Source organism: Halichoerus grypus, chromosome 13, assembly GCF_964656455.1.
Source record: "Halichoerus grypus chromosome 13, mHalGry1.hap1.1, whole genome shotgun sequence".
Classification (NCBI taxonomy): Eukaryota; Metazoa; Chordata; class Mammalia; order Carnivora; family Phocidae; genus Halichoerus; species Halichoerus grypus.
Genome location: NC_135724.1, coordinates 60,498,696 through 60,518,769, shown reverse-complemented (window position 1 = coordinate 60,518,769; position 20,074 = coordinate 60,498,696). Strand labels below are relative to the sequence as shown.

The following is a 20,074-nucleotide window of genomic DNA, read 5'->3' as shown; positions in this document are numbered from 1 at the left end:
TTCTTCTGAAACTGTTCCAAAAAAATAGAAATGGAAGGAAAACTTCCAAACTCGTTTTATGAGGCCACCATTACCTTGATCCCAAAACCAGACAAAGACCCCATCAAAAAGGAGCATTACAGACCAATATCCTTGATGAACACGGATGCAAAAATTCTCACCAAAATACTAGCCAATAGGATCCAACAGTACATTAAAAGGATTATTCACCACGATCAAGTGGGATTTATCCCTGGGCTGCAAGGTTGGTTCAACATCCACAAATCAATCAATGTGATACAATACATTAATAAAAGAAAGAACAAGAACCATATGATCCTCTCAATAGATGCAGAAAAAGCATTTGATAAAGTACAGCATCCTTTCTTGATCAAAGCTCTTCAGAGTATAGGGATAGAGGGTACATACCTCAATATCATAAAAGCCATCTATGAAAAACCCACAGCGAATATCATTCTCAATGGGGAAAAACTGAGAGCTTTCTGCCTAAGGTCAGGAATGCGGCAGGGATGTCCACTATCACCACTGCCATTCAACATAGTATTAGAAGTCCTAGCCACAGCAATCAGACAACAAAAAGAAATCAAAGGCATCCGAATTGGCAAAGAAGAAGTCAAACTCTCACTCTTTGCAGATGATATGATACTTTATGTGGAAAACCCAAAAGACTCCACCCCAAAACTGCTAGAACTCATACAGGAATTCAGTAAAGTGGCAGGACATAAAAGCAATGCACAGAAATCAGTGGCATTCCTATACATCAACAACAAGACAGAAGAAAGAGAAATTAAGGAGTCGATCCCATTTACAGTTGTACCCAAAACCGTAAGATACCTAGGAATAAATCTAACCAAAGAGGCAAAGGATCTGTACTCAGAAAACTATAAAATACTCATGAAAGAAATTGAGGAAGACACAAAGAAATGGAAGAACGTTCCATGCTCATGGATTGGAAGAACAAATATTGTCAATGCTACCTAGAGCAATCTACACATTCGATGCAATCGCCATCAAAATACCATCCACTTTTTTCAAAGAAATGGAACAAATAATGCTAAAATTTGTATGGAACCAGAAAAGACCCCAAATAGCCAGAGGAATGTTGAAAAAGAAAAGCAAAGCTGGTGGCATCACAATTCCGGACTTCCAGCTCTATTACAAAGCTGTCATCATCAAGACAGTATGGTGCTGGCACAAAAATGGACACATAGATCAATGGAACAGAATAGAGAGCCCAGAAATGGAGCCTCAACTCTATGGTCAACTCATCTTCGACAAAGCAGGAAAGAATGTCCAATGGAAAAAAGACAGTCTCTTCAACAAATGGTGTTGGGAAAATTGGACAGCCACATGCAGAAGAATGAAACTGGACCATTTCCTTACACCATACACAAAAATAGACTCCAAATGGTTGAAAGACCTCAATGTGAGACAGGAGTCCACCAAAATCTTAAAGGAGAACACAGGCAGCAACCTGTTCGACCTCAGCCGCAGCAACTTCTTCCTAGAAACATCGCCAAAGGCAAGGGAAGCAAGGGCAAAAATGAACTATTGGGACTTCATCAAGAGAAAAAGCTTTTGCACAGCAAAAGAAACAGTCAACAAAACCAAAAGACAACCGACAGAACGGGAGAAGATATTTGCAAATGACATATCAGATAAAGGGCTAGTATCCAAAATCTATAAAGAACTTCTTAAACTCACATCCAAAGAACAAATGATCCAATCAAGAAATGGGCAGAAGACATGAACAGGCATTTTTCCAAAGAAGACATCCAAATGGCCAACAGACACATGAAAAAGTGCTCAACATCGCTTGGTATCAGGGAAATCCAAATCAAAACCTCAATGAGATATCACCTCACACCAGTCAGAATGGCTAAAATTAACAAGTCAGGAAACGACAGATGTTGGCAGGGATGCGGAGAAAGGGGAACCCTCCTACACTGTTGGTGGAATGCAAGCTGGTGCACCCACTCTGGAAAACAGTGTGGAGGTTCCTCAGAAAGTTGAAAATAGAGCTACCCTATGACCCAGCAATTGCACTCCTGTGTATTTACCCCAAAGATACAAATGTAGGGATCCAAAGGGGTACGTGTACCCCGATGTTTATAGCAGCAATGTTCACAATAGCTAAATTGTGGAAAGAGCCAAGATGTCCATCGACAGATGAATGGATAAAGAAGATGTGGTATGTATATACAATGGAATATTATGCAGCCATCAAAAGGAATGAAATCTTGCCATTTGCAACAACATGGATGGAACTGGAGGGTATTATGCTGAGTGAAGTAAGTCAATCAGAGAAAGACATGTATCATATGACCTCACTGATATGAGGAATTCTTAATCTCAGGAAAGAAACTGAATGTTGCTGGAGTGGTGGGGGGTGGGATGGATGGGGTGGCTGGGTGATAGACATTGGGGAGGGTGTGTGCTATGTTGAGCGCTGTGAATTGTGTAAGACTGATGAATCACAGACCTGTACCTCTGAAACAAATAATACATTATATGTTAAAAATAAAAAAAAAAGAAGAAGATAGCAGGAAGGGAAGAATGAAGGTGGGGAAATCAGAGGGTGAGAAGAACCATGAGAAACTATGGACTCTGAGAAACAAACTGAGGGTTCTAGAGGGGAGGGGGGTAGGGGGGATGGGTTAGCCTGGTGATGGGTATTAAAGAGGGCACGTACTGAATGGAGCACTGGGTGTTATACGCAAACAATGAAGCATGGAACACTACATCAAAAACTAATGATGTAATGTATGGTGATTAACATAACATAATAAAAAAAATTTTTAAAAACTTTATCTCCCATTTTTTCCTTATTATGGTTATGTTTTCCTCTAGTTTTCTGTACATACACAGACTTTAAAATTCGATTAACATACTTATTTACTGGTTCCATCATTCCTTTTATTTCTCATCCAATTTCTATTTTTTTATGGTTAAGGGTCATAATTTCCTGCTTCTTTACATGCCTGATCAAGTTTTTAAAGGTTTTATTTATTTATTTGAGAGAGACAGAGATAGGGATAGAGATAGCAAAAGAGAGAGAGCACAAGCAGGGAGGAGAGGAAGAAGCAGGCTTCCCGGTGAGCAGGGAGCCCGAAGTGGGGCTGATCCCAAGACCCCAGAATCATGACCTGAGCCAAAGCCACCCAGGCACCGCATATGCCTGATCATTTTTTACTGGTTATTTGACATTGTAATTTTTCCATTGTTGGTTATTGGATTTTGTTGTATTCCTTTAGTGATGGATTAAGTTCAGTTGTGCAATTGAGTTACCTGGAATAAGTTTGATTTTTTTTTTTAATATTTTTTTTAAGATTTTATTTTTAAGTAATCCCTACACCCAATGTGAGGCTCAAACTTACAACCCTGAGATCAAGAGTCATATGCTCTACTACCGACTGAACCAGCCAGGTGCCCCTTGTTTGATCTTTTTTTTAAAGATTTATTTGACTGAGAGAGAGAGAGAGCACACAAGCAGGGGGAGCAGCAGGCAGAGGGGGAGGGAAAAGCAGGCTCCCCACGGAGCAGGGAGCCCGATGCGGGGCTTGATCCCAGGACCCTGGGATCATGACCTGAACTGAAGCCAGATGTTTAACTGATGGATCCACCAGGCACCCCTGGTTTCTTTTTGAAGCTGATTTTTAGGATTGACCAGAGGGGATTCAGGGCTTATTTGGCCTCACAAAGGCAATGTCCTGCTGAGTACTCTATTTGATGCCCTGGCTATTAGATCTTTCCTCCTTGGCTGATGGGAACACAAACTATGCCCAACCCTCTTGTGAGGTCATAGGATTTGTTCTGCTACTTCATCATCAATGGAAGTGAAAATGTGGAAGAATTATTTTTAGCATGTAAAAAGAATAAATTTCTGTGCCTCTGTTCAAAGAGAATTATGTTATAATGTATTTACTCTGGTATAGAGGTGACTAATAGGGAAAAGGCTTTGGACTATTAATACAAATGTACTTTCGAATTAAAAAGCATTAACATACTGCCACGAAAAATTGTAGCCTGTTTCCCCAAAATCAATAGGGGAAAATATTGGTGCCATCATGTCGAGTTCAGAATGAATATACAGAGGGGATAGCTTGCTTCAGTAATTATTTTTACTCATGATTAGGAGCTTCAAGATTAGGAGAGTTGACTTACCATAACCCAGTGGAAATACATTGTATAGTAAAAGATTGCTTAGAGAGTATAAAAAGCCCCTGAGAAAATTCTAAAATAACCCTAAGAATTAGAAGAATCATATCCTTAGCAGCATATATTTTGTAATATTAGGACATTAGATTGCTAGGCAGTCTTCCTATCAGAGTTCAGAGTTCTATATGTGAACCCTGTCTGATCTTCACGACATTGAAGAATTCTCACGGTGGAGAATTTGGGAGATTTTGCTACTGTGGATCTATCTTGTTGGCTAGAACAGTCCTGTGCATAATCCAAAATACTTAGTTTCCCATGCAGAAAAATCTAATGGCTGTGGAATTCTGAATGAAATTAGACTCATAAGCCTATTCTAAAGTTATTAGTTCAGCCTAGAGTTCTAAAAGTTACTTTGTCATCCATTCCATCTGCCTGGGAATTTTTTAGTTCCAACTTGTTCTAATAGGGCTGGATTGAAAATATGAGGCTAGGTGAGGAGTCTATCTGAGAAGGTATTTGCTCCTTGGTCTAAAAGAACCAGATGTTCAGTTCTCTGTAAGGGAAAGCAGGCAAAAGAATGACTGCTGAGATGGTAATATGTTTTAGCACAAGAATTCATCTCAGTACTAAGATGTTCATTGAACATCTTTTTTTGGATAATAAAAATTTGCAAAATACCTAAGTGTCTAAGAGGAAACTGGTTAAATAAATTATGGAATGTCCATATGATGAATGTTTAATGAAATGGTAAATTATTTTGCTATCAAGTAAAAACATTATGTGAGATATCTATCTATCTATCTAATTATCTGTTTATCTATCTATATCACATGGCACCTTTGTCAAAAGCCTGTCACTTTATTTTATTTTTTTAAAGATTTTATTTATTTTACAGAGAGAGAGAGAGAGCAGAAGAGGGGGAGTGGCAGACAGAGGGAGAGGGAGAAGCAGGCTCTCCGCTGAGCAAGGAGCCGGATGTGGGGCTCAATCCCCGGAAACTGACCTGAGCCGAAGGCAAATGCTTAACCAAATAACCCACCCAGGCACCCCAAAAGCCTGTCACTTTAAAAAACTGACCGTGTTTGTTGCCAATAACGTTTGACCTTTCAAGTGAAAATTAGAATTTTGGAAAACTTGTAATTGTCGCTTACAGCTTCACAGCTTCCTAATACTTAAAAGACATTTCTGATGAAATCAGTGGTGATATTAACAAGTGTGAATTTTGGTATTATATGAGTTCTGTCAACATTTGGAAGACACACATAACACAGTGAATCAATGTTTTCTAAATGATCAATACACGATGTTAAAAATCATTCATTGCTAAAAGATCCAAAGTGCAAGATAAATGGATTTAATGTAACAGAGTTAGCAAAAGTTGATTATATAGTTTCAGATTCCACAAGGTGACTAACCTTTTAGAAACTATTTGTTGGGTGGCTCAGTCCAGTAAGCATCTGACTTCAGCTCAGCTCATGATCTCAGGATCCTGGGATTGAGCCCCACATTGGGCTCCCTGCTCAGCAGGGAGTCTGTTTGTCCTTCTGCCCCTCCCCCTGCTTGTATTCTCTCTCATAAATGAATAAAATCTTTTTTTTTTTTTTAAAGATTTTATTTATTTATTTGACAGAGAGAGACACAGTGAGAGAGGGAATACAAGCAGGGGGAGTGGGAGAGGGAGAAGCAGGCTTCCCACTGAGCAGGGAGCCCGATGTGGGGCTCGATCCCAGGACCTGGAATCATGACCTGAGCCGAAGGCAGACGCTTAACGACTGAGCCACCCAGGCGCCCCTCATAAATGAATAAAATCTTAAAAAACAAGAAACTATTTGTTGCGTTTTGATGTGGAATCAAAGAGTAATGCCCACATTTGTTTGAAAATCTATTATTTAAAATTTTAAAATATTCTCCCCCTTTTCCTATTATTTGTGTGAGGCCATATTTTCTTCATACAAACCAAACCAAACCAAAACCAAACAAATAATAGATACAACACATTGAGTGCAAAAGCAGATACGAAATTTCTAGCTTTCTTCTGTTTGGCCAGATATTAAGGAGATTTGTAAAATTAAAAATAATACACTTTTCCTACTAATTTTTAATTTTGGAAATACATTTTTCATAAAAATATACATGAAATAGGCTTATTAATACATTTAAAATTGTTTTTGTTTAAATTTCTACTTTGGTAAATATCAACTAATATAACACAGAAACAAAAGCTCTCAAAGTCCTTTTAGGACTCCAGAAACTAGTCATTAAGAAAAAATGGAAAAGCAGGCCACAGACTAGGTAAAAACAATCAGGACAAACAAATGTATCTGACCAAAGGACTTATATGCAGACTATATAAAGAATTCCTACAAATCAGGAATAAAGACAACCCAATAAAAATGAGCAAAACACTTGAGGACATTTCACAAAATATGTACAAATGGTCAATATGTATATGAAAAGTAATGTTCAATCTCATTAGTCATCAGGGAAATGTAAATTAAAGGCACAAGATCACTACACATCCACCAAAATTGCTAAAACTGAAGACTGACAACACCAAATATTGATGAAGATTCAGAGCAACTGGGTCTCTCATGAGATAGGGGTATAAAAGAGTACAACTACTTTGGAGAACTGTCAGTTTCTAATAAAGCTAAACACACAACGATACTCTCTGACCTAGTACTCTAAAGTATGTACCCAAGAATGAAAGAATATGTCCACAAAAAAGTACTTGCAGATTCACAGCGGTTTTATTCACAACAGCCCCCAAATTGGAAACAATCCAAATGTCTACCAACAAGAGAATGAATAAACAAGTTTGTACAATATAGTACTGCTCATTCATAAAATGGAACATATTACTGATACATGCAACATGGATGAATTTCAAAACCTTATGTTGAGAGAAAGAAGGCAGACACAAGAAAATAGTATATACTGCTTGATTCCATTTAAAAGAAGTTCAAGAACAGGTACAAGTAACATACAGAGATGGGAATCACAGTGGTCGCTTCTGGAATAGGGAGTACTGACTGCAAAGGGGCACGTGGTGGCGGGGAGGGGGGACTAACTTTGGTGATGGAAACAATCACGATTCAGGCAATGGTTAACAGTGTATACATTTGTTAGGACTGGCCTTTTTGTTTGCTTAAACTGGATTTAAACCAGTTTTAAAAAAACGGAGAAGGTACTGATAATGAGCTCTTAAGCTGAGTGATGGGCACACAGGTCTTGTTCTTTAATCTGTAAACATATGCCACAAAAGCTTGCTTCATTCTATTAACAGCAAAATTTTCTTCAGAAGTGGGGAAAACGGTGGCTACCTAAAAGCTTTTTATCTGGACTACTCATATTTTGATATGGCATGTAGCTTTTTTTTTTTTTAAAGCATTTAAAAAGTCACCGAGTTAAATAAATGTGTTTCATACATAATCTTAAATTCTGTGTAACTAATGATCTAATAAAACTGAATCCCCATGCAAGCGAAGGTGTTTATCTTTAGGTAAACAATTTTATATGCTATTTTCTCTTATGGAGTTAGGCACATGTATAAAAAATTTACATTACTTGCAGATACTGTGTAGTATTAAACATTTCATCACTGGGAAAAGTCATTCTAGATTTATTTTTCACTGTTTTTATGCTAATACTTGTAATTCTACATGCTTTTTTCACCATATTAAGGGAATTATTTAAACTTTATTTGCCTTTGTTCTAATGAACTCTGGTTTTACTGACTGGAAATACTTTGGGTAACTGCTACTGTGGAGGCTTTGTAACTCCATTTTAGGTACAATGGAGACTACAGTGTCAAGAAAGCCACCAAGAAAATGAATTACAAGATATTTAATCCATTAAACTTCACACAAGCTTTTCCAAAGATCAGTATCTCTTGTATCAATCTTTTTGCCTTAAATGTTTGAAAGGGATTTTTAGAAAAATCATGAAAATGCTCTCTTTAAAATACAAGAAGATAAGACTATCTCATGAGTTTTAAAGTCAATTTCCTCTATATAAAATTTTGGGGGTTTATGTGTCAGGATACCAGAAATAGAATAAAAAACATTGCCAACTTTCTGGATAACTAAGAAAAATACATATTTAGCACTGCACTCAATTTCTAGAATAAGTGTATAATTATTAAGTCAGTTAAAATGAGCCTCATGGGGTCTTTGCTTGAGATTTTTGTGGTTATGAAGTTTGCAGCATGTCTAACATTTAATATTCATTTTTTGAGACCTCATTACTGAATAGAGTTGAGCTATTCTTCAGAGCTTGTTTCCCCAAAATGAGTATTTCTGTAATTTTGCTACTGCCTAAGTAAACACTGGTGTTTGGCTTAGAGTCACATGGGAGTGGAAAGTAAAAAAACATTTAGCACACATTTCACTCTTATTTTTTTTCTATAAAAATATAACTCTTTATTAAATAACATGCACAAATATCAACTAGTCATTTATTAAACAGATATGATTTAGAACAAGATTTAAAGAAATACAAATCCTTAGGTACAATTTAGTATATCTTGTTCATGATATTTGAATAGTTAAAAAAAAATCACTGATTAAACTAACCATCCTTTATTTCTCTTTCAGAACCCTAAATCTTTTTAGGTATATACCCCATTCCAAGTTTTTTCCTAGCATTTCAGAGCTTTAGAATATCTTTAATATCAAAAGCTCTTAACTACTTATATATAAATTCCACTGAGAAGGCATTCACTTTTCTTTTAAGCTATCCGATTGGCTCTGAGTCACTTTACTAAAGGAAATCTGCAGAAGCAGAATCATGGCAGAGAGGCTCCAGCAACTTGAGGTACCATTGAAGAGGGAGAACTAGGGTTAGTACTTAAAAAGCTGGGACAACTAAAATATGCCAGATTCCTGCTTGCTTGCTTTTTCTCTTCTGCAGCCTGTTCTGTTTGGCCAAACAGTGATTTCCCCTCCTTTTCCAGTTGGACCCTCAGAACAAAATGCTGTATAAATTTACCCCTCTCATATTTTTCTATGACTCCAATGTTCAATAATCTGGTTTTTTATCTTTAGGCAAAAGTATAAACAAAATTTGCATTGAGTTTTTCCATATTAAAAAGTATTGCTTTTATAAATTAGCTTTTAATGTTCCCAGCCTTAATAAACTTAACTTCAACAAAACCAGTGCTTCAAAATCTACCCTGCCTTTCTTGGCCCCATTTATCCAATAAAAAAGGCCCAAGTCTCTCATCTAAATTTCTAAAGAACACTACATCCAACCTTTATAATAAAGTCCTTGCACTGTGTATCTTTTACACGTGCTGCTTTATTGCGCATGCCAAGTACAGTATGAATTAAAATATAAATTGACGTAAAAATTCAAAAATCCCTAAGCTTAATATATACCTTTGCACTCCAAAACTTCGATTTTTACATTCTCTCCCATTAGCTGGGATGTCCAACTTGCTTGCTGCATTTAAGTCACTTTATTCCTCATATATTCTTTTTAGTTTTCTCTATCAGAATAAAAAATATCCAGCATTATTTTATAATTCAAGAAAGTACTGTGGAAAGTTCTATAAATTTTATCTCATATACTTATGTTCAATTTTACATATAACCTAATTTTCCTTTCAAAAATGTTTAATAAGTTTAGCAGATTTCAGACCTGAAATACTCCTGAATATTTAATCTACTTCATGTTATAGGAGAAACTGGATTTTTTCTAAGTATATTGCTAATTATTTTATTAAAAACAGCATACCAAATCTTAATTATAAAATTCTGAAAATTATGTTTTGCATCTTGATACAAGGAAAAAATACAACATATTAATCAATTTTCCATAAATATTGAAGATTGATCAGAATATGCCTGTTTCTTGTACTTATTTTGACTACCGAATATCTCTTTTTTGATTTCAGTACTCAGTTTGTATTTTAAAAGTGCAAAGGTTATTAAGCTTAAAACATTATATTTAAGCAATGTAAAAAAGTTTTACAATGATTTAACATGACCAATAAAATTTATTAAACATATTTACATATATTCACAGATTCTTTCATACTTGAGTATTAAAATAGACATTTACAATTTCAGAATTTTCATTCAAAGGCATTTTGGGAGAGGGGAATAGGTTCCACTGTGAGATGAAAAAAAGAGCTGTTTCTTTGCATGACTAATTCTAAATAATGTGTCCAACATAGTGAGTCACAGGAACTATCCCAGGAGACTGGCATGAAACACCCTACACTACTTTAGGCATCGCTTATGGAGAGAGTTAAATTATAGGAAACATGCAATACAACTAAGTCACAACCTTTACAGTTATGGTGATGAAAACAAGCTAACTCAAACACATGCATGCCTTATTTAAAAGTTTTGCTACCTGAACACATTACTAGTACACTCCATACAAACTACAACTTTGGTCCAATAAAACATTAGACACAACAGCTTTACAATTATTTCTTTGTACATGTTTTGACTACCAATCCCTTTGTATACATTTTGACCATTAATTACAAGATTTACATCTGCACAATATGTATAAAATAAGTTATTAAAAAGGAAGACAATATTAAAACTTTTGAAAAGAAAACTGTACAATTAATTTACAGATAAAATAAACTGAAGAAATTTTGTGCCAAGTTTTTCTTCCACATTAGAAACCATTTGGTAGGAATTGAACCTTTTAGTTTACCAGTATATTTTAATGAAACTTGAAAGATTTGAATACTAGTGGTTATCTTGTTACTTAAGAGTGCTAACAACTTCCAGTGCTGTTAGCAGATTCTCAGCTTTTAAAATATCTACCACAGTCTGCCAACATGCTCTAATGCAATAGTTACCTCTCACCAATATAAATAATAGATTTCAGTTAGAAACTGTTTGGATCTAGGATCCAAAATAATTCTCTTTTCATTTTTCATAAAATGACAGTGTTTACTACATAACCAACTTTAGTCAAACTTTACTAACAACTGTAAAGGCATAATATCAGCATTTTTCTCAAAAGGCAGTGTTCCACAGTTTAATACTCTTGAGCCACATGAGTTTAAGACGACACCATCGGAAGGAATGGCTGCTATATAGGAGTCAATTCAAAGTCATCATTAACATCAACGAGGGGAACATAAAACTCCTGGATTTCATAAATGCTGATAGATTTATAGGTGGCAGGATCAAGTTCCTGGAGTTTGAGCTGCCATTCTAATCTCTGGACGGCATTTAAAGCTGCAGCTTCATGTTGTTGCCTCATTAAAAGACAGGTCTATTGAGAAGAGAAGAGTTAATTGATTTTTCTGTTAAATCTGCTTTAAAAATTAATCTCATCCATAGTTTCTTTAGTGATTAAGTTTTTGAATTACACACCCATTTCTGCTTTACCCTGTCTGTATCTATATGACAACTATTTCTGGATCTGCAACTTCACCACTGTCTGACCTCACAGACTTTAATTTGAAACTGCTCTTTCAAATAATGAGATTTCAAATTATCAAAAGAATCACAAACATCTAAGAAGTGATTTTTGAAACGATTTAAAATCTCAAACCAAATAATTTCCCTTATGAATTATTTGCAGTATATATTCTTTCCTTATTGCTCCTCCCCATTCTTTCATATGTCAGAACTATGACCAGACTTGGATACTGGACAGTAAGCATAAAGATCCCCATCAGAAACTGCTTCTTCTCTGATAGTTTCATCTTTCATTCTACACTGGTCTTGAAAAATGGACTTGTGCTCTTTATTTTCCTTTACTTTCCAACTGTAGGCGGCATGAGGATGCATGACTAATGGCTATCTCCTTTCCTAGTCACTCCTAACAGAGCTGCACTTTCTGTTTAAGAGGGAAGCATCCATTTAAACTGAACTTCTAAACATACATACCTTTAGTTTGTCAAATTTATCATCCACATCTTGTAACCAAGACATGAACTGTCTTGCATTAAAGCGATCCCTCACAGAAGTTTTACTGTCATCAGACTGAAAGAGAACATTGAAAGTAGCTGAATACTATGCAATTTAATAACCCACTTTAAAACCTATATGCCATTATATCTTTTTATGGTATGATGGAATGATGGAAAGAACGATGGAAACATTTTGAAAAAGGATAAAAATACAATTTTTTTATGCCTACAACTTTATTAAAAGTAAAATTGATTTTGTATCTCATTTTAATGTTAATGTTTACCATATGTAGGGAGAAAAAGTGTTAAGGTGGGCTACAGGACTTTTAGGCCAACGTTTTTTTCAGGACCAGTATTTTGGAGTGATCATAAAGAAATTCTGTATCAACTCTTAAGAATACCAGTTTTGGAATGAAAACAGGCTGTATTCAAATGCCAGCTTTGTGTCTTACTATGTGATCTTGAACTAATTATGTACTTTCTCAATTTTCCATTCTGTAAAGTGGGATGAATACCTTCTAATCTTGTTTTGAGAATTAAGTCTCTGAAGTCCTCATCAGAATGCTTGGGTATACAGGCAGCACTCACTCCAAGAAACGTGTGCTGTAATTACTACTACTACTATTACCACCAGTGCCATCAAAGTGCCATCCAGGCATCATGTAGATGCTCACATTTTTAGCTGTTATCACTTCCTCCTTGGTCCTCCATAAGATGTTTTGAGTATTTAAAATTTTATTATTGAATCTTTTTAATATTACAAGTTTATTTTGAAAAGGAAGAGGTCTGATGAGAAAGTAGGCTAATGGATGACCCAAGCCCTTAGCCAGGAAAGGTAGATTTTCCTTTTCCTTAAATTCCTTGGAGGCTATTCTCATTGGAGCCTGCTACTCAGTTGAGAGACCAGTGTCTACTCTAAAGCCAGAGTCAAAGGATGGGTAAGAGTTCCACAGTTTTCCTCAAGAGAAGGATTAAGTTCTTCCGTCCTTTAATTATTAGGCCAATCATGGCCTAATCTTCTTTCAGTCTCTGACTTGGGGATCATTCTAAGGGCTTACTGGGAAACCGCACTTATTTTTGATGTTCTCCTTATAATCTATCTGGGGCAATAGATGCTCATCAGAAATTTCATCATGTGGTGGTCCAGTGGCTTTCCGTCTCGATTTCCAGTTCTGCTATGGATTGGTTTTTATTTTTACATGTCTTTTGTCATTTCAGGGAGTTTTGGAAGGAAGACAAAATAAAAAGGTATGTATACCCAACCACTGTGAACCAGAATTCTTCAAGAGACTTTCCTTGTAGCTTGATTTATATTGTTCTCAAATTGATTTCATTACTCTATAATTGCACAGAACTTGAAAAGATCTCAAGATATTACACTGTCTAGTCCAGCCTTTAGTTAAACTGTTCATTTCCATTATTAAAAACCATTCATTCTTCCCTTTAAATTCTTTAAAGCTGAGAATTATGTAAATTCCCTCAGTGGCCTTTCCAGTGTTTATTTCCTTAGAGTCAAAGAGTTCTTTCTTAAGATCCAATTATTATTATTAATATTTTAGAGAGAGAGTATGCATGCAAATGTGGTGGAGGGGAAGAGGAAGAGGGAGAGAGAATCTTAAGCAGACTCCGTGCCCAGCTCGTGGAGCCCAGTGCGGGGCTTTATCTCATTACCCTGAGATCATGACCTGAGTCGAAATCAAGAGAGTCAGATGCTCAACGGACTGAACCACCCAGGCTCCCCCTGCCCAATTATTATTCTTCTTAATAGCCTTTTCAAGTATCTCTGAATACTTTCATTTGGGTAAAACAGTTGGTGACTTAAGAAAGTTTGAAATATACTGATCTAATTTAATCTTTTTTTTAAAGGGGAGAAAAATAAAGCCCAGAGAGAACTAAGTAATTTTCTCTGTAATACACCCTATATCCTTTGTGTTTCTAGTCTGACTTAAAACAGCATTTCCTAGTATTTTTGTGTGATAATCCTTCATTGTCCATGCTTATACTCTTTAAGCATTATATTCTCTCTATGACCAATGAATTTCATTCTGGTTTGTGAGGCACAAGAAATTCTGACAACTGATATATCTGGTTCTGAATTTATATAATTTCTATGTGGCAGTAAACTTTATTCAAGACATAGCTACAGTTTTGTTTTTTTTTTCCCCCACAACTGTATTTCTTTATTCCAGCCATATCCAAGATCAAAACAAACGCCTGGCCCTATTTTAGCACCACCACAATCTAGAGGTTCAATCTGCCTGTAGTGTTTTCCAGCTTACAGTTGCTTTCCAGTTGCTTGAAGGTACAAACATCCACTTTAGAAACAAATTACAAATTATGTAAAAGGGCAATATCCTGAACACATACTGGTTTTGTAAATATCAGCTTTTATTTTTTTATTTTTTATTTTTTTAAAGATTTTATTTATTTATTTGACAGAGAGAGACACAGCGAGAAAGGGACACAAGCAGGGGGAGGGTCAGAGGGAGAAGCAGGCTTCCCGCTGAGCAGGGAGCCCAATGCGGGGCTCGATCCCAGGACCCTGGGACCATGACCTGAGCCGAAGGCAGACACTTAACGACTGAGCCACCCAGGTGCCCCAATATCAGCTTTTATAATATAAGCCTAATGTTTAGAGGATTTTAGAAAAAAGATCAAGTGATCTAGAAGTACTTTATTCTGCACAAGAATTGTTTTTCTCTTTTGAGTTTTACTGATTGCTGAATTCAAGTTTCTTCTATGGAAATAGGTTACAAAAGCACCCAAGTTGTATTCAGGAACATTTTAACTGTATCAGTGGCACTTTACCTGAGCGTCCAGTGGCACACTGTACACTTCTGCGTCCAGTAACACAGTGCACGCGCTAAATGGCAGTGTTTGATTTGCCAATGTTCTTGCAGCTCTGTAATGAACTCGTAGAACTTCCTGTTCATTGGATACAATGAGTTTTTCCTAGTTGAACCAAGAATGGAAAAAAAAAAAAAAAAACCGTAATACTTCAATCACCTGTTTTTTTCAAATAACTTAAAATGTACTGAAGAACCTGAATTTCAGAGTTTTTTCTTTTTTAAAAGATTTTATTTATTAGAGACAGAATAAGCATGATGGGGGGAGGCGCAGAGGGAGAGGGACAAGCAGACTCCCCACCGAGCAGAGATCCCAACACGGGGCTCGATCCCAGGACCCCAATATCATGACCTGAGCCGAAGGCAGACACTTAACCGACTGAGCCACCCAGGTGCCCCTCAGATAAGTTTTTTCTTCACACAAAGCTTGAGGGATTTGAGAACTCGAAGTGTTCTAAAAGTATAAGTAAATGTTCTTTCCAAAAGTGGCAGGCTTTTTAAAAAAATTAACTTTTCAAGTGTACAATGGTGGCTTTTAGTATGTTCACCAAGATGTTCAACCATCACCACTAATTTCAGAACATTTTCATCACCCCAAAAAGAATATCTATCACCAGTCATGCCCCATATACCTCCTCTTCACCTGGCAACCACTACTCTACTTTTTATTTCTATGGATTTACCTACTCTGAACCTTTTCTTACAAATGGATCCATGGAACATGTGGTATTTTGTAACTGGCTTCTTTCATGTCACATGTTTTCAAGGTTCATCTGTGTTGCAGCATGCATCAGTACTTCACCCCTTTTTATGGCTGAATAATATTCCACCATATAAATACACATTTTATTTATCCATTCATCAGTTGATGGTCTTTTGGGTTGTTTCTAGCTTTGTGCTATCATGAATAATGCTGCTATGAACATTCATGCTCAAGTTTTTGCTTGGATGCATATTTTCTGTTTCTCTTAGGTAAATAACTAGGAGTGGAGCTACTAGGTCATATGGTAGTTCTGTGTTTAACCTGGTGAGAAATTGCTGAGTTGTTAACAGCAGTTGTATCATTTTTCATTTCCATCAGCAATGTATGAGGGTTCCAATTTTTTCACATCCTTGCCAACACTTGTTATTATCTTTTAATTATAGCCTTTCTAATGGGTGTGAAGTGGTGTGCCATGGTGGTGGAAGCTTCTGTTTTATAATGAATATTTTCATGGAAACAAACACTTTACTTTGATGCTGATTTTAAACCTCTGACAATCGCAGTATAATCCTGTCTTAAAATATGTTAACTGGGGTGCAATACTTCCAATTATGTAATATGCAAACTCACCCTATCATAAAGTTTATGAAATCATCTAGGCAATCCTCTGCATTTAGCAGACTGAGAATTCCTAGGGTGTAGCTACAGATCCCAACCCATGGTGATACTGGTTACAGACTTGTGTCATCTGGTGGTAACTGTCTTCTTTGGCTTAAACATCAGTGGGGACAACCCTGGGGCCTGTGGCTGGTTAGAACTTCAAGGACATAGGTAGTGAGTCCAGGAATCCTTCCATTATAAGATGTCCATCATTTTGTTGGTTCTGTCAGGCAGGTTGGGCTGAGAAAATATTAAAGATCTGGCTGGTCTCCTTCCCACCACATTCCCTAGTCTCTCTCGACTTGACAAGAACTTTATCCTTCCCCTACTGGAGCATGGAGGCCTCATTATATCCAAACACGTATTACTGTAGAGTTTTACTGTATTTATAATTTAATGAAAACACAAAGAAACACAGTCCTATTTAATCTCTTTTAAATTTTATGTGACAAATGATACTCAAAAGAAAAGAGGTAAGTTTAACACTTATGATTTATTAAGTACAAGTTTGAGGTGGGACTTTAAATGATAAAATATCCAAAAAACTGACCAGATACTAAGAAAAAATAACTAGAAGTTTTCCTAAAAGATTGGCCATAGTCATGTAGAGATTAAGAGCAATAACCAAAAATCCCTTAACACTACATGAGAAAGAAATATATTATTTGAAGTCAGACTCCCTCCCCTAAAATAACTAACAGAGTTATGCTGCTTAAGTGACAGCATAAATATTGCACTTTAGGTCACCATTCTTAATATTATGTCTTTGCACTTCTAGAACACAGCTTCTCAAACAATGTCTTCTGAGAATGGGTTATTAGTTCTTGGAGAGGCAGAGTGGGCATGAGCTAGAAATCCAACTGTCTAGGAATTCACCGTTTTAGTTCCACAAATTCAGCAAATGCTAACAAGAAACTAATTATTATAGAGATTTTTATACATCAAAAATACACTCAGCATGAACTGTAACATAGGGACAGCTACCCTAAAACAGGCTTAAAAATTCCCTAACTACACAGGTACAAGATAACAAAATCAAAGCATTTCCCAAAATGGTTCTAAACAAGGAAAATCCCCTAAGAGAGTTACATGTGTGTGTGTGTGTGTGTGTATAAAATATATACATATATACATAAAATATAATGTAGGTCATTATAATCTATTGTTAAAATAGAGTAATTTTTAGCATAAATTTAAGCACTTCTTACCCTTTCAATACTGTGTTGCAAACGTAGTTTCATTCTTACAACTTCCTGTTGCCGAAAAAGCTCTTTAAGTGGATCTGACAGGGAAGGTGGTGGTGTAATCTAATTTTTAAAAAAACATATTAGTTAAAAATACTAGTTTTTATTTACAATGGGCTATTCCTAATTTTTTAAAAAGTTTTATTTATTTAAGTAATCTCTACACCCAACAAGTGGCTCAAAATCGTGACCTCGAGATCCAGAGGCGGATGCTCTTCTGACTGAGCCAGCTGGGCAAATGGGCTATTCTTATAAAATTAAACCTTTTAGTCCATTACTTAATGAAAACATAAATTATGATGTACTCTGAATTAGATAATACAGTAACAATTATACAACTTGTTCTCAATTTCAACAGTCTGAAACACAGCAGAGCATACCAATAAACTCCGATGTTTTAATTCTGAGGCCACAGCAAGTTTCAAAGAGCAAATAAGAAGGCCTAAGGACTAAGGAGTTCCTTATTACAAAGATACATTTTAGAGCATCAGTAAGTGACAGCTCATATACTGAGGAAGGGTCCACAAAAACAGAAAAACACCAAGCAAACAGTCCTAAAGGTTATAGCAGTCTGAGTCTTAGTGTAGTAAACATGAAGTCTCTTTGTAGACAGGATACAAATCAAATGCTAAAGTGCTGAGTTTTACATTTACTGAATTAAGTCTTTTATAAAAAGATGGAATTATCCTCTAATAGATTTGTAGTTTTCAAACTTCTTTATTACAGGTGATAACCCATTTTGTCTTTCCATACCCCAAAAATCTTACGGTTGGTTCATCTCTAATTTGATTATTACAGTGGACTGCTTTCTGGTAGATGCTGGAGGTAAAGGAAGAAGATGCCATCTATGCACTGCTCTACAGTTAATATAGAGGTATCTATGATCCCTTAATATTCTCCCTCTACCCCTTGGAATATCTATATTCCTCCCTCCACCCCCAACTAGCTTCTAACTACTGTCAGCATTTGGGGCAAAGTAAGGTATCTCAGTATGTTTTGGCACCATAGAATAACAGTTGACTCTTCTGATTCTTCAGACGGTGGGACAAGCAGATTCTACGTACTTCTTGACGTGGGGCTAAAGGAATTATATACCATATATGAAAAGCTCTAGCCATAGAATCAAACCTGGATCTCATCAGGACTCTATACTTATAATCAGTAAACAGTTTTCAGGAATTACGGGGGACTGAAAAAGATGTTAAATAACATCACAAGGATTCACTCAGTTGAATCAATGTAGAAAATTCTACAGGACAAGTAACTTATTGGGGCGGATTATTTTTCAGGCCTCTAACTTCAGTAATACAATTGTTAGATGTCTGTGCCTTATAAATGTCTTTAAATTAGTAAGAGTAACAGTGAAGTTTAATGCTACTGTGTTTTAAAGTTTTCCAAAATCATAAAGGCCACCTTTATGCCCAGAGAAGAGTATCTACTCCTTTGGGCCTGGGGTGTCAGAGAAAGCTTCTTGGAGAGGGTGATACCTGAGGTTACATCTTAAAGGAAGAGCCAGAATCATGAGTTAAGAGAAATGAGTTCTGGGGAAAAAAGAAGGGAAAGAAGAGAGGGAGGTAATTCACAGAAAAGAGGACAGTGTGATCAAGTGCACAAAACAAAGAGACAGGACGGTGCCTGGACACAACTACAAGTTGAATTCCTGGGACATCAACTTTGAGGGAAAGAATGGTAGGACATGAAGATGGGGAGAGCAGCAGGGGCAAAAAATAAAGGTTGTAGTCTATTCTGTAAACCAGCTTTTCTTTCTTTTCTTTTTTTAGACTAGCTTTATTTTTATTTTTCTAAACATTTTATTTATTTGACAGAGAGAGGGAGAGATAGCGAGCGAGAGAGAGAGCACAAGCAGGGGGTGCGGCAGGCAGAGGCAGAGGGAGAAGCAGGCTCCCTGCTGAGCAAGGAGCCCAATGTGGGGCTCGATCCCAGGACCCCGGGATCATGACCTGAGTCAAAGACAGACGCTTAACCAACTGAGCCACCCAGGCACCCCTAGCTTTCTTAAAGTGTGTTCCACAGAACACTGGGCTCATAAAGATGACTTGCAGGAAATGGTTCCAAGAATGAGTAAGTTTGGGAAACATTGTACATATACACTTACCTAGGTGTCTCACAATTAACAAATTAAACAATGGTTCTGAGAAGTTCTGCAGTGAAGAAAGAAACCTTATTCTTAGATTAATGGTGTTTCATTTCCCAAACATATTTGAGCATGAGCCCTCCCCACCTTGCCCCACCATCCTCCCCATGTGTTTAATTACACGCTGTGGGACAGATATTATGCATAACATATTAGGGTAAATTTTGTATGTGGTGGGAAACCACTGAAAGATCTTACAGCTCACTGCTGTGTCTGCAGAACAGATAATTAGGAAGACAAGACTACAGGCAAGAAATTAAGGAAGCAAAATCACTGTGACCCTGGTATGAGGAGGAGGGAAAGGAAGGGAAGGGGTCTAAAAATACAGTGATTAAAGATAAAAGAGAGGGAGCAGCTGAGGAGGACTTGTGGGTCCTTTAGCATGAGGACCAAATGGCTGGTAAAAGATAATCCAGGAGT

The 20,074-nt window shown here is 36.5% G+C and overlaps 1 protein-coding gene across 8 annotated transcripts in view; it reads right to left on the bottom strand.

Annotated features, from left to right (window-relative positions):
• Window positions 1–6,889: 6,889 nt before the first annotated feature.
• The window catches only part of ANKRD12 (ankyrin repeat domain 12), a 123,870-nt gene continuing 110,685 nt past the window's right edge, over window positions 6,890–20,074 (bottom strand). For all 8 annotated transcript variants that reach the window (XM_078060590.1, XM_078060586.1, XM_036092504.2 and 5 more), the window contains 4 exons: window positions 17,464–17,562; window positions 14,855–14,998; window positions 12,024–12,119; window positions 6,890–11,403 (listed from right to left, as the gene is read on the bottom strand). In XM_078060590.1, coding sequence (XP_077916716.1) covers window positions 11,218–11,403; window positions 12,024–12,119; window positions 14,855–14,998; window positions 17,464–17,562 — 525 coding nt within the window. In that variant the 3' untranslated portion in view covers window positions 6,890–11,217. The remainder of the gene's footprint in view (window positions 11,404–12,023; window positions 12,120–14,854; window positions 14,999–17,463; window positions 17,563–20,074) is intronic.